At 49.1% G+C, this 12,404-nt stretch overlaps 2 protein-coding genes across 3 annotated transcripts in view; one reads left to right on the top strand and one right to left on the bottom strand.

Moving 5' to 3' along the window:
* Positions 1 to 593: 593 nt before the first annotated feature.
* On the bottom strand, positions 594 to 10,874 carry GSTZ1 (glutathione S-transferase zeta 1). Of its 2 annotated transcripts, none has more exons than XM_076345178.1 (9): positions 10,753 to 10,874; positions 6,936 to 6,987; positions 6,169 to 6,236; positions 5,247 to 5,327; positions 4,636 to 4,761; positions 4,024 to 4,099; positions 3,132 to 3,184; positions 1,638 to 1,687; positions 594 to 993 (listed from the first exon to the last, which is right to left on the bottom strand). In XM_076345178.1, the coding sequence occupies exons 1-9, from the start codon at positions 10,771 to 10,773 to the stop codon at positions 867 to 869; spliced, it is 654 nt and encodes a 217-aa protein (XP_076201293.1). In that variant the 5' UTR covers positions 10,774 to 10,874; the 3' UTR covers positions 594 to 866. The 2 variants fall into 2 exon arrangements, with proteins under 2 accessions (XP_076201293.1, XP_076201294.1); XM_076345179.1 differs by lacking the exon at positions 10,753 to 10,874 and adding an exon at positions 7,530 to 7,632.
* Positions 10,875 to 10,951: 77 nt separating this feature from the next.
* Positions 10,952 to 12,404, top strand: part of POMT2 (protein O-mannosyltransferase 2) — a 30,742-nt gene continuing 29,289 nt past the window's right edge. Inside the window, exons 1-2 of the mRNA XM_076345177.1 lie at positions 10,952 to 11,202; positions 11,899 to 11,983. Of these exons, the coding sequence (XP_076201292.1) occupies positions 10,952 to 11,202; positions 11,899 to 11,983 (336 nt within the window). The remainder of the gene's footprint in view (positions 11,203 to 11,898; positions 11,984 to 12,404) is intronic.

Genomic DNA, 12,404 nt, shown 5'->3' with positions numbered 1-12,404 from the left:
ATGATTCTGGTTTGGAGGGAATCTGGGGTGGGATTCCCTTGGGCAATAGTCTGCAGCTGAGGACTAGAACACCTAGAGCAGTGTCTGAGGATGGGAAAAGGAAGAGAACGCCATCATTTTCAGCTTATGGGAGTGAGCTGGTTGTGTCTTGCTGACTATGGCACAACCACCTAGCTTTGCTCTAGACAGACCTTTATTATAAATTCTACAAGACTGCTGCTAGACATAAGGAACAGGTGCAAATCAGCTGTCCCAGGTAGTAATTCTCTTGTCATTGCAAGGGGTGGCAGAATTGTTGACTGTTGGCTCTTGCAAGACCCACGGGACCTAACAAGGGTTGGGATTATGCTCTCTTCTGTCAGACACTAGCTCTTACTGTTTGTATCCATGGCACTGATGATTATGCCATAGCTCTGAGGCAGCTGCAAGGACAAGCAGGCCGGCTAGGTTAGTAGCACACTGTGTATACTGGTTCCCTGATGCTTTCTGTAGATGGTAGAAAGAAGAAGCCCCTGTGAGGAGTCCAGAATTGGCTCAATGCCTCACAGTTGTTTATCGCCACATTCCCCAACCCAAAGCCATACAAAGGGGACTTCTGATAGTTATGGATGCTTCTGCTTTAATCTGCTTCATGGAGATACATCAGATAGAAAAAACATAGTCAGAAGTAGCTGCAAGCTTTCCAGCACAGGCATAGCTCCTGTAAGTCATCCAGGCTACTTCCAGGTCCTCTGTCCTTCTTCCCACCCCGATGAAAGTGAGACAATAGTACTAGGGCTTCCTGCTGGCACTGAAGTTCTACTCAAGCTGTAGCTGTTGTCCTCTTTGACAACTGCAGCTTACTTGATTTAATGAGTAGAAGGGCTTCAAGCTCGCAGCTCTGCTGGAGTATCTGGCTGCTGGGATGGGTGGCTTACTTTGAATGCCTCTAACTCCAGGAGAGCTTTGTTTATTCTGGTTATTGTGGGATACGGACCCATGTCCACTCTGAATCTGCAAAATGAAAAGAATTTGCGAGGTACTATGAGGCGGACAGCCAGTGCAGCAGTGAGCAGAAGGGCAGAGCAGTGTGCTGTGCCTGCCCAGTATGGGAGAATCTCACAAGATGGGGTACATTTGCATTAAGAGAAAAGGTTCATCCTTGTAGGTTTAAAAACAAATACTAGAGGAAAGGTTAGTTAGTTCCTCCATCTTCACTAGGCTTTTACATAGTGTGCAACACAGGGTAAGAAGGCCCTATGCTTTTCCTGGCATCATGCAGCCACTACTTGCATAGGTTTAAGGCTTTCAACAAATATAGTCAAATTAATCTTTTCCCCCTGTGTACAGTGTAAATATAGGCCAAACAGGGAGGGAGGACGTGGAGTGCGGGCAACCTTAGCTTTTCTAAGGATATAGATCAAGTTTCCTCAAGGGGCCTCTGAGAAGAGAGCGCAACTCCTTATTTCCAAGAGCTTCCAAAAGAGACAATATTTATGACATAGGAAAGCTCATGCAGAGAAGAATCCATAACTGGATAAGGCAGGTAGGAGGGATGCTTTCCTAAAAGGCACAAGGAGCAGCAGAAGGTAAGCTCTGACAGCCCAGCACAAGGAGTAGGTGCCCTTGAAGAGCGCCTCAAGCTTAGCCTTAATTACCTTTCAGCATTGGAAACTTGCGGCACCAAGCACAGATCGGCCATGGAAACCTGCAAATGTAGCAGAGAAAAGGGGTCAAAGTAACTCAGAGCCTGTCCCATCACACTTCACTGTGGTGGCAGGTTTTGAGAGCAGGATAGAAATTATTTTATCAGCCAGTACAGAGGAGTTGTCACAACAATCACATTCTTTAATCCAGCATTGATAATATGACAATGGTACAAGGAAAGGAACTCCATAGCAGTCACTAGTAGAAGAAGCCAGCAGCCTTTAGGGAGCTTCATATTTACCAGCTGATCATGACAACCTCAAGGACACAGTGCTTCTATGGCAGCTGCCTCAGAGCAAACAAGTCTGCTGGCAAGCTGCAGAGGGCAGTGATAGAGGGAGGGGGAGTTTGCATGGCTGGGAAAGAGATAAGTAAATTTTGCTTGTTTGCATTGCAGGCGTATCAAGCAGCTCCTGCCAATGTCAAGACCTGATATGTGATAGGGCCTTTGCACACAGGCTCAGGGACTTGCAATCTGAAAAGAAGACTCAAGGACAATACGGCTAGCTGCCTATCCACACAGAGGCAGCTGCCACCACCCCACTCCCCAGGTCACAAAGCCCTGGGTGCCTTTCAGAGCACACATTACTCTCCAGCATAAGATCTTGTAACTAGCCTTTGCCCACCAAGGGCTCCAGTTCCATAAGGCTCCTACTAGACAATCCTCTGCATCACAGGATATTGCAGGAGCCTTCCTTTTTTCTCAGGCTTTTATAGGAAAGATCCAATTGCCTCCCAAACAGGACTACTGCCTGAGTGGCCTCTAGCTTGGTAAGGGTCAGAACAGCTTGTATGTGAGCTCTCTGAAATCTGTTAATGTTAAAATTGGACAAACAGAGATGAAAAATACAATACAACTTGGTTAAAGGTTCCACAGAGCAGAGCTAAGAAGTGAACCTGTGTTTCTTCAGCCAAGCTTTGCCCCTATGACAGGTCACTTTGAACTCCAAATCTCTTAAAGATGAAATATATATAATCTGTTTCCACATCCTCTAGTAGCATCCAGATCCTAGATACAGCTGCAGAATCTGGCCATCAGCAGGTTATAGGCAGGGAGAAGTAAACATCTCCATAACTATTTGCAATTCAGTAATACAGGTTGCCCAGAGAGGTGGTGGATGCCCCATCCCTGGAAACATTCAAGGTCAGGTTGGACGGGGCTCTGAGCAACCTGATCTAGTTGAAGATGTCCCTGCCCATGGCAGGGGTGTTAGACTAGATGACCTTTAGAGGTCCTTTCCAACCCAAACCTTTCTATGATTCTATGATAATGGCCTAAGTAGGATCCATGCAGCTGTTTTTCTTTTGGTGAAGACACTGCATGTAACTCCAAGCACAAGATGGGGTTGTGCTATGTCTCCACAACTAATTTCCTTTCCTATTTTATGGAATATACTGGGGTTTTCCGTTCTCCAATGGTACACAACACTCTCTCAGATACTTACTTCATCCCCCACAGAGTAGCGCCCAGCAGTGTGCTGCAGAATCTGCTCCAGCGCTGTCAAGAGAGGTGGTACACTGGAGTGAGGCATTGGAAACTGATTTGAAAGGGACACCAAAGACCTTTTAGACTGGGGATTATGAACAAGGGCATTTTGACCCTGAGCTGAGTATGAAAAAGGAGCAATTTGGGACAGAACCTAGAAGAAACAGAAATCTTACAACAGCGTAGTTATGGGAGTCTTTAGGGTCCTTCAGCTTTTTGGGACCCAGGGTGATTTCAGATGCTTCAGGTAATGCACCTGAAATACTAAGAGGACAATGTAGAGATATGTGAGTGGGGAGGGGAAAAATGCAAAGGATCAGTCAGTTCGCGTCTGTCCAGAAGTGAAGATGGGCCTGCCATTCCAGCACATGGGGGAAAGGGTTTTGAGGAAACAAAAAGCACCCTATTTCTCCCAGGGAGGTAAAGAAATACTCTGCTACTTGCTAGATTCTGTGGGAGTTTGCCATCAGATATCTTTTGTCTGATTACAAAAGCATATAAATATAGGTTGATAGAACTTTAAAGCAAAAGGCACTAGTTTGGGAGTAGCTGGGTGGAAAGGAGAAGTGCTATCAGCCCTCACACTTCAGGGTGAATCAACTGCTGCTGTGTACAGGATGGCCCCTCCTCTTCCATGCGCAGCAGTGGAAGCGCCCTGTGGACAGCATCTTTCCTCCGAGACCCTGGAGAGCTACCAGTCCCAGACAAGGCACCCTAGGCAGGAAGAGCATTTTCTCTGCCAGCAGGGCAGTACCCCAGCACGTCAGCCTAGGGGGATCTGTTCTGCTTGAAGAGGTGCTGTGTTTCCAAGGGTCGGTCAAAGTGCTGATCATTTTGTATGTGGGACGCACCTTGAAAGCCAGATGCGATGCAGTTCTGAGCCCATTCCATTTTTTTCTCCCCCATTTGTCTCAGGACACTCAGGTTCTGCAAAGGCAAGCAATCTCCAGGTTAGGTTGACCGCTGCTGGCTGGATCTTGCCTACTGCCTCATCCAGTGGGGGAGAGGGGAGATAAGGAGTTTCCAAGCCTGAACTCCCAGCCTGAGTTCAGCCTGCTGGGTCAGCCCTGACCTCACCCTCACCGAATCATGCACCCTGCTGTATCTCTCTCAGGACTGTCCTTCTGTAACAGCTGCCAGGGTATCCCTTTGCCCCTGCCCTTTGGGTTGCTCAGTTGTCTTCCTCCTAAAACATCCTAGACCCAGCAGTGAAACCATATGGGTTCAGCTGTTTCTGGAAAGAACCCTGGGGTGCTACAGGATTTTCTTTGTAGGAAATACTGTATTGTTGCCATTGGCAGATCAGGCAGAGGCTAAGCAGAGATTTCATCTGCTACACACAGTCTTAAGGTCTGCCACCCTATTGGCTGGCAACAATTTAAAGAGACTGAGCTTTTCAGAGATACAGACTCCTGGAAACCCATCCTGGTTTTCTTATTTGCATGGATGTGACAAGGCAATACCTGGAGTGGCTGAATGCCGGAGACAATGTGATCGGCGATCATTCTGACTTGGGCTCTCTTCTTCGGATCTTGGGGCAGGAGTCTGGGGTTAGGACGCGTGTCTTCTAGGTAATGAATTATAGCTAGCTGTAATGAACAAAGAGATAAAGGGAGGTTATTGGAGAGCCAAGGAAAAGTTCACATCCTGAACACCTGGGAAAGAGAATACAACACCTGATCCAAGAGAATACAACAGCTTTTGAATGAAGTTTGTTACCAATCCGAGCAACAGAATATCCCCTTCGATGTCTGCTTGGGACCTTGTTGTCATTTAGCCTAGCTGTAATTTCGGGCAAACCGTGGCACAGCCATCTAAGTCAGACTACAAACTGCTCAGTGAAAGGTAGAGTTATGAACCAAAGCCGAATTGAGCTATTGATTTATCCTTGACAACAGTTTCCCAGCAGAGGCTATGTGCTATTTCTGCCCCCAAGTGGGATTGTTTATCACAAATACCATCTCTTTTCCAATGCACAGATGAGAGCTCTGGGGGAAAAGGTGGGGCAAAGCCATCCCCTCCAGACTGGGCAGGCTGGAGTGAATGGTTAACAGGGATGTGGCTGGTAACTCACCGACTGAGAAAGGGTGATGCCATCAATTTTCAAGGCTGGGACTTGCTGCATTGGATTCACTGCCTTGAATTCAGCAGAAAACTGTGGAAACAAACCTGAGATTACTGCAACAAGAAATTCTTCTTCCTTGTTTTCTTCCCCTAGAATCCAGTTACCAAATTATATTATTTTTTTTTACCTGGCTTTTCCCTCTACCTCAATGCTAATATTTGCAGTAAGTTATGCTTTACTATTAGCCTACAGCAAGCTCTCACTGGGGCTCAGGGATCACTGCATCCAGGGCCGGACTGCCTTACCTCTTGATAAACCATCAATACAAAGCCCAGGATGGGTGGTACTGCAGCAGTGTCACTATTACTGTTCTAGTTCTCCAACTCCGTCTTAGCCCATATTGGTACATCAAGCCAGTGGTACTACTAGGTGCACAACTCCCCACTATGGCCCCCCAAATAAGTTCTCAGTGAAGATCTCTTCTGGCAACCCACCCTGTCTTTGGCAGGCCCTTTGCAGCCCCTTGCTATATCATTTAGCATCTTTTGGGAACACACCCCCTGCCACACACACACTTTCTGGTGCTAATTGTATGAGGTCGAGTCTGTGTTTAAATTGCATTGCAGCTTCTCTGAAGTCTGTGTGCCAGGTATGTTCAGTTATATCATGCTAAGCAGGAGCAAAAGATCTTCAGCCTTATGAAATTCAGTCACAGATGTTTAAGAGAGGAAAAAACCTTTAGTCTCCTGCAGTCATCTTCTCCCTCTGTCTTGCATGCCAGGGAGTACTGGCTGAAAGCAACTATTAATTACACAGAAGCGGTGAGGAATTCAGTGACTTTACCTGTGAACTTTCTAGTACTAATCCCAATTGTTCCAATGATCCCCAAGTTCAGTACCCCTGGAGAGAGCAATGGTAGCTGTATCCTTACCTGCTGCCCCCCGTCCTTCAGGAGGTTCACTGGCACCAGGTCATAGGAAATCCCTTTCAGAGCCAGTGCTAGGGAGAGCAGAGTGTACAGCTTCAGACAGGCACACTGAGACCATTTTCATTGGTAATGAGCTCAGGGAAACGTTGCCATCTCCATTTGAAAAAAGAATGGCTTTAAAACCAAAAAAGACCCTATCCCTCAAGAAAGGTGGCCTGAATCCACCGAGAAGGTAGTGCTCTGGCAAATGAAGGACCAAAGCACTAAAGATCAGTCCTGGCAAAAACACTTCATTTTCAAAATAAGCTCTGCCACTCTTTGCAGCACAGCCCCTCCTGATTTGGCTTATAGAGGGCAGGGGGCCCTGTGCTCACCTGCAAAACCTTGCTTAAGACTGCCTCAGTTCAAGTAGGGACCATTCCCAGCCCTGCTTAGCTCTCAAGACCTGGGCAGACCAGTGTGAGGCAGTATCCACGTAAAAACAGAGTGTAGGGCCCCTCTAGATAATGCGGAAGAAACAGCCATCTGCATCATGTTAGCTTTACAAAGCTGCAGGCTGAGCAAAACCCTCCTGTCCATTCCTCTCCCTTCCCCCTGCTCCAGGTAAGCTGTGGTATTCCCTTCCCTCCCACCGGGGAAATACGTCACTGTTCCAGGTTCACGTTTGCTGATCTCTTGTCTTAATAAGTGACTGATTAATTGGGTTAGTGAAGGGGAGGATGCTGCAGTAACACCAAAACAATAAAAGAGGGATCAACACTAGATCTTACCGATTCTCACTCTCCAAGAGCAGGAACTTCGGAAATAGCTATAAAGTATCGGCTGAGAAAAGAATGAGAGAAAGTGGTTATATGGTGGGAACGCCAGAGTGTTGCAAGGAGAACAATGCATGAACAGAAGGCATTTCAGAAACTGTAAGACAGGGACGAGCAACATTTGGGGGAGAGAGGGCTCCTTTCTGAAAGTGACAGTTCCTGGTTTTGGGTGTACAGGTAGTATCGCTGTCTTTCATGCTGGCCCTCTGAATATTTAGTTGCACCTGATGTTTCCAGCAATGCACAAGTGAGTTTAAAATTATCCCCTACAAAGCTTCCCTCTTTGTCCCTATCAGATGTTGCTAACTTCTATCCCATCTTAGATTTTTGAAACAAATTCCCCGCTGATTGGGCTGAGCACCTGCACCGGGTATTTGCGTGGCATGAAATAGCTTTTCCAGCCATGGAAGGCAGGGCCAGGCCTCTTTCCAAACAAGAAGAGCTTCTGCTGTTTGAGATGAGGGCCAAGAGGGCAGACAATTCATCTCTATCTGAACTCTAGCACCAAGGCAGCTTTCCCAGACGCTTCCACCCCGTCCAAGCTCTCACCTTTTCAGATGCCATGGTCAGTGTGTGCACTCTACTCCAGGAAATAAAAACAACCACTTCACTTTCCCTTTTAACTCAGCTGGGACGGGGGAAGGCTTCTCTCCTAAAGCCAATGAGAAAAGGACTATGCCCCCAAATCTGTGCCCAGGACACAAAAACCAGCCAGTCAGATTCAATCCTGAGCAACTGCCGTCAGCTGCATTCACATCCCTGTGTGTTGTACTGCAGCCCCAGCCCTGATATCAGAACCATTAACCACCTTTGAGGTTGGAAGCACATTTAGCAACCATCCTTATTTCCCTAGTTTTTTGTCCAGAAATAAATAAGATATCTAGAGAGCCTGTCAGGCTCTCAGCAGTTGCCAATGCAGAAATATATAGAACAAAACAAGGAAACTGAAGCCATGTGCAGAATTTCTGTTTCACTAGGGAACGACTGCCAGCTCCCTGGACAGGGGCTGCCTTTGTGGGGAGGTCCCTTAGGGTCCTCCTGGAGCCCTCCTCCCATCAGTACCAGCCGGTGCAGAGGGTTTTCTACGTTGCAGGCCTGGGAGAGGCTGCTACTCTGCTCCTGGGCCAACTTTGTGCAAAATACGAAGCTCGCTTTTTTGTGTTACAGTCTTTTCTTTCCACACAGGAAATTTGTACTCATGCATGTCTCTAAATAAACCCATAATCATGTCTCTCCTTCCTTCCATTGATCCCATGGCATGCCAGGGATGTCTCTGTCTCTCCACCCTCCCAAAATGCATAGAAATTATACCAGAGACTGACAGCAAGGCAGAAAAAGGCAGGGATTGGTTCACTGACACACAATCTGTCAACAGAAAACCAGAGAGACCCTGAGGATCTCTGTGCTCCAGTCCTCTTTGTAAACTTGATGCTTCTCTTACAGTTTAGATTGGTTCAAATATCTTCAAATGAGGTATGCATTTGATTAAATTACTCTAGTCAAAATTTACTGGAGAAATGGTTTATAAGTGAGGAGGGAAGTGATGGCAGTATTGGCAACACTTGCGGACAAAGTATTTACTGATTTTCTCAAATTCTCTGCTTCTGGAATCAGGGCATTAGAAATCTCAGCTACGCTTTTTTTTTCAAATGTCTAGCCTGCCGGGTTGCAGGGAAAGAAACAGAAACTATGACTTCAAAAGAGAAACATACAGCATTCACGATGTACTATTTTTACTTGTTTTTCCTGAGGACCTTGATAATTTTTTGGCTCAGAAATTCATGTCCTTCACCACATCTGTTTTGGGCTCTGGCCTCTCAGCTGGCAGAGACACCTCTCCTGATCCTCTCTACAGTTCTTTGTTGTTTTTGCAGCCTGCGCTACAATTTGTAATAAACTGTGCTAAGCTAATTGCTTCACTCTAGAATTTCAAGGCCCTGGGGGATTTCACCAAAAAGAACATGGAAAACAACCCATCCCTCAGCTGGGAACTGTGTCTCCAGAGGCTGGGGCCTGGAGTGATCTCTTAAGTTCATGCTGTTTTGCTCCCAGCAGCAGGGCAGATCACAGGCAAAACAATCAGCTACGTAAAGACTAGAGACAGCAGGAGTGTTTTCTCCTCAGTGGACAGGTCCCAGAATGGCATTATATCTAGTCTTCCTCAGAGGAAAAGCTCAGCATGGGCGAGGGAAGTAGCAGGGAAGAACTGCCTCCATTTACAACCCCGGGGGGTACAATCCCCATAAGCTGCAGGTTAGATCAGTGGGAGCTGGGAGGATAGCAAGAGGACAACATTTGCTTGATGTCTACTGAGACTTCTGTTTTGGTTCTGTTTTCATTTCCAGCATCAGTGGTGCAGTGAGGAAAGTTTGGGCTTAAATCCTAATCCAGAGTAAAAATCTGGACAGTGCATTTCACTGTTTAGGAATGTCCTGGTTTCGGTTGGGATAGACTTAATTTCCTTCTTAGTAGCTGGTACAGTGCTGTGTTTTGGATTTAGTATGAGAACAATGTTGATAACACACCGATGTTTTAGTTGTTGCTAGGTAATGCTTACACTAGTCAAGGACTTTTCAGCTTCCCATGCTCTACCGACTGAGAAGGCTGGAGGTGCACAAGAAGCCGGGAGGGGACACAGCCAGGACAGCTGACCCCAACTGGCCAAAGGGACATTCCATACCATGTGACGTCATGCTCAGTACATAAACTGGGGAAAGCTGGCCAGGGGGGCCGCTGCTTGGGGACTGGCTGGGCATCGGTCGGTGGGGTGGTGAGCAATTGTACTGTGCATCACTTGCTTTGTGTATTATTATTATTACATTATTGTTGTTGTTGTTGTTACTATTTTATTTCAATTATTAAACTGTGTTTATCTCAACCCACGAGTTTTTCTCACTTCTACTCTTCCAGTTCTCTCCCCCATCCCACTGAGGGTGGAGGGGGAGGAGTAAGCGAGTGGCTGCGTGGTACTCAGTTGCCGACTGAGGTTAAACCACGACAAGGAAGATGAAAGAGACACCCCAAACTTTGTGTGTTGAGCTCTCAGGTTTCCAAGCCTGTCTGCTTCAGTATGGTCTCCTCTGGATACCACCTCTTTCCAGGCTATATTCGGGATGCACTTGGAAAGGCAGAGTCTTTCACGTGTTTCTTGAGACCCATCACTCCAAGCAGCCTGCACACACGGACTGATGCTGAGCAGCTGCCCATGTGGGACATGAGAGAGAAAAATGCTCCTTGGAGGCTTGTGTAGGGGAAACCTCAGTGTCTGACAGGCACCACTTGTATTCTGCTGGGTTAAAATGTAAAGGTATAAGCAGAAGGAACAGGTTTGCTCCTAAACTCTCAGTATCTCTGCAGCAGGCATTGGTGTTAACAGCTCACACGGATAAACTATCTTAAGTAAACACTACCACTGCTTTGAAAGGCATTAGTTTTATTTAGCACGGACACAAATTCCTAGCTCTCCACTGAGACAGAGACGTGGGTGCAGGCCGGGGCAGCAGAAATCTATTTAAGAGACGCCGTGCACCGGGGTGCAGTCCTCTCGGTCACCACCATCCCGGCTTTTCCGGGGAGCCCAGGGCACCAGAAGCTGATTTAGGCCGCGATCCCAGTCAGCTGCCGCGGCCGGCGGCAAGGCCAAACCGAGCGAGGCGGAGAGCCGCCGCCCCAAGCCCCGCTCCCTCCAGCTCTGACGCCGCCACCTCCCCCTGCTCCCCTCCCGCCTGGCGCGGACGCTCCGCAGGGAGAGCGCGGAGCCAGCACCGCGTACCTTGGCCGCGGCAGAGCTCATCCCGCGCCGCGACCCTCCGCGGGGGCTGCAGTGTCAGCCCCGTCGCGGCCTCGGACCGCCGCCGGCCGCAGGGCCGTCCCCTCACCTCAGGTCTCGGCGGCAGCTGCGACAGCCGCCGCCCCGGCAGGACTACATCTCCCAGCGTGCCCCGCGCCCCTCCCGGACTCCGTCTTCCAGGATGCGCCGCGCCCGGCCCGGTGCTGCGCGCGGCGGAGCCCCGCGGATGCCGGCGGCGGGGGGCGGCCAGGCCGAGCCGGGCCCGCGCGGCGGCCCGCCGCGGCAGCGGGAGTCCCGCAAGCTGCCCGGGGGGCCGGCTCGCCCCGCCGCCCCTCCCGCTCCGGCTCGCCCGGCGGCGCTGGCCCTCGCCCTCGTCACCCTCCTCAGCTTCGCCTCCCGCTTCCACCGCCTGCCGGAGCCGCCGCACGTCTGGTACGGGCCGGGGCGGGGCCTGTGCCCCTCCGGCGGGGCACTGCCCCGGGGGCGGCGGGCCTGGCCCGAGCCCCTGGTTGTGGGTGGGTGTCCGCCTCCTCCCGGGAGGCGCCCCGGAAACAGCCGGCTCTCGTCCCCGCGCCCGGCCCCTCGGGCGGGAGTGCGCCCAAACTCCCAGCCTTCGCCCCGTTCTCAAGCACCCGCCCGCCCCTGCCTTGCCCGGCTGGGAAGGGATCCGTGTTTATTCCAGGCAGGTGGTGGGATGGGATCCTGGCAGCGAGGGCCAACAAGGAAGCGCTGTGCTCTCTGGCCAGCCCGCCTCCGGCCCCGGTCCCTGCCCCGCTCTCACCGCTGCTCTCGGAACGTGTTGCAGAGAGGGGACTGGGTCTCGGGGAGGTGGTTTTGGGGATCTGTGGGTTGCAGGCTGACTTTTTGTAACATCTCTAAGCTCAGCCTGGAATCAGAAGGGCAGACTAGAGGTTTTGGAGTCCTAATATCAAACTCTTTAAAAAGGATCCTGCCTAGAACGGCTGAAGTGCTCTCCATGATTTCCCAGTGAATTTAATGCGTTGTCTCATATAGAGTGTATGGCACTAACCTTCTATATGATGAAAAGCGTGAGTAAAAAGACCTTCCTGGATTTTTTTTACTGTCTGCAGCATTATAGAAGGTTGTTTGGTGGTCTTTTTTTTCCAGCTGGGATGAAACTCATTTTGGGAAGATGGGAAGTTACTACATTAATCGGACCTTCTTCTTTGATGTCCACCCCCCTTTGGGGAAGGTAAACTCTTTTGTTACATGTTCTAGAAGCCACAGGAGTGTGCCAACAAAAGTCTTCCCCATCCTTCTGGCTGAAGGATGTGATGAACACCAGTACCCTTCCTAACTGATGTTGGCATCATGATAATTTGCATTCTCTATCCAGAGCCTCAACTTTCATCTTTTCTTCTTTACAAAAATGCTTTGAATGTGGGAAAACAAAACAGTATTGCATGTTGGGTATTTGAAAGGCTTGACGTTAAATAATGAACGTGGCACTTACGTGGTTTGGAGGGGATATTTAACAGAAGCCTACAATTCAAAGGAACCAAACAGTTCCTGATAGCTTGTGTGTAAATAAGACTCCTCCCACAAAGGACCCTGAAAGCCTCGACTTGCTATTCTGTAATCGACGAACTTATTCTAGCAACAGTGTGCAGCGT

Source organism: Aptenodytes patagonicus, chromosome 7 (genome assembly GCF_965638725.1).
Source record: "Aptenodytes patagonicus chromosome 7, bAptPat1.pri.cur, whole genome shotgun sequence".
Lineage (NCBI taxonomy): Eukaryota > Metazoa > Chordata > Aves > Sphenisciformes > Spheniscidae > Aptenodytes > Aptenodytes patagonicus.
This window is presented reverse-complemented; position numbering and strand designations above follow the sequence as displayed.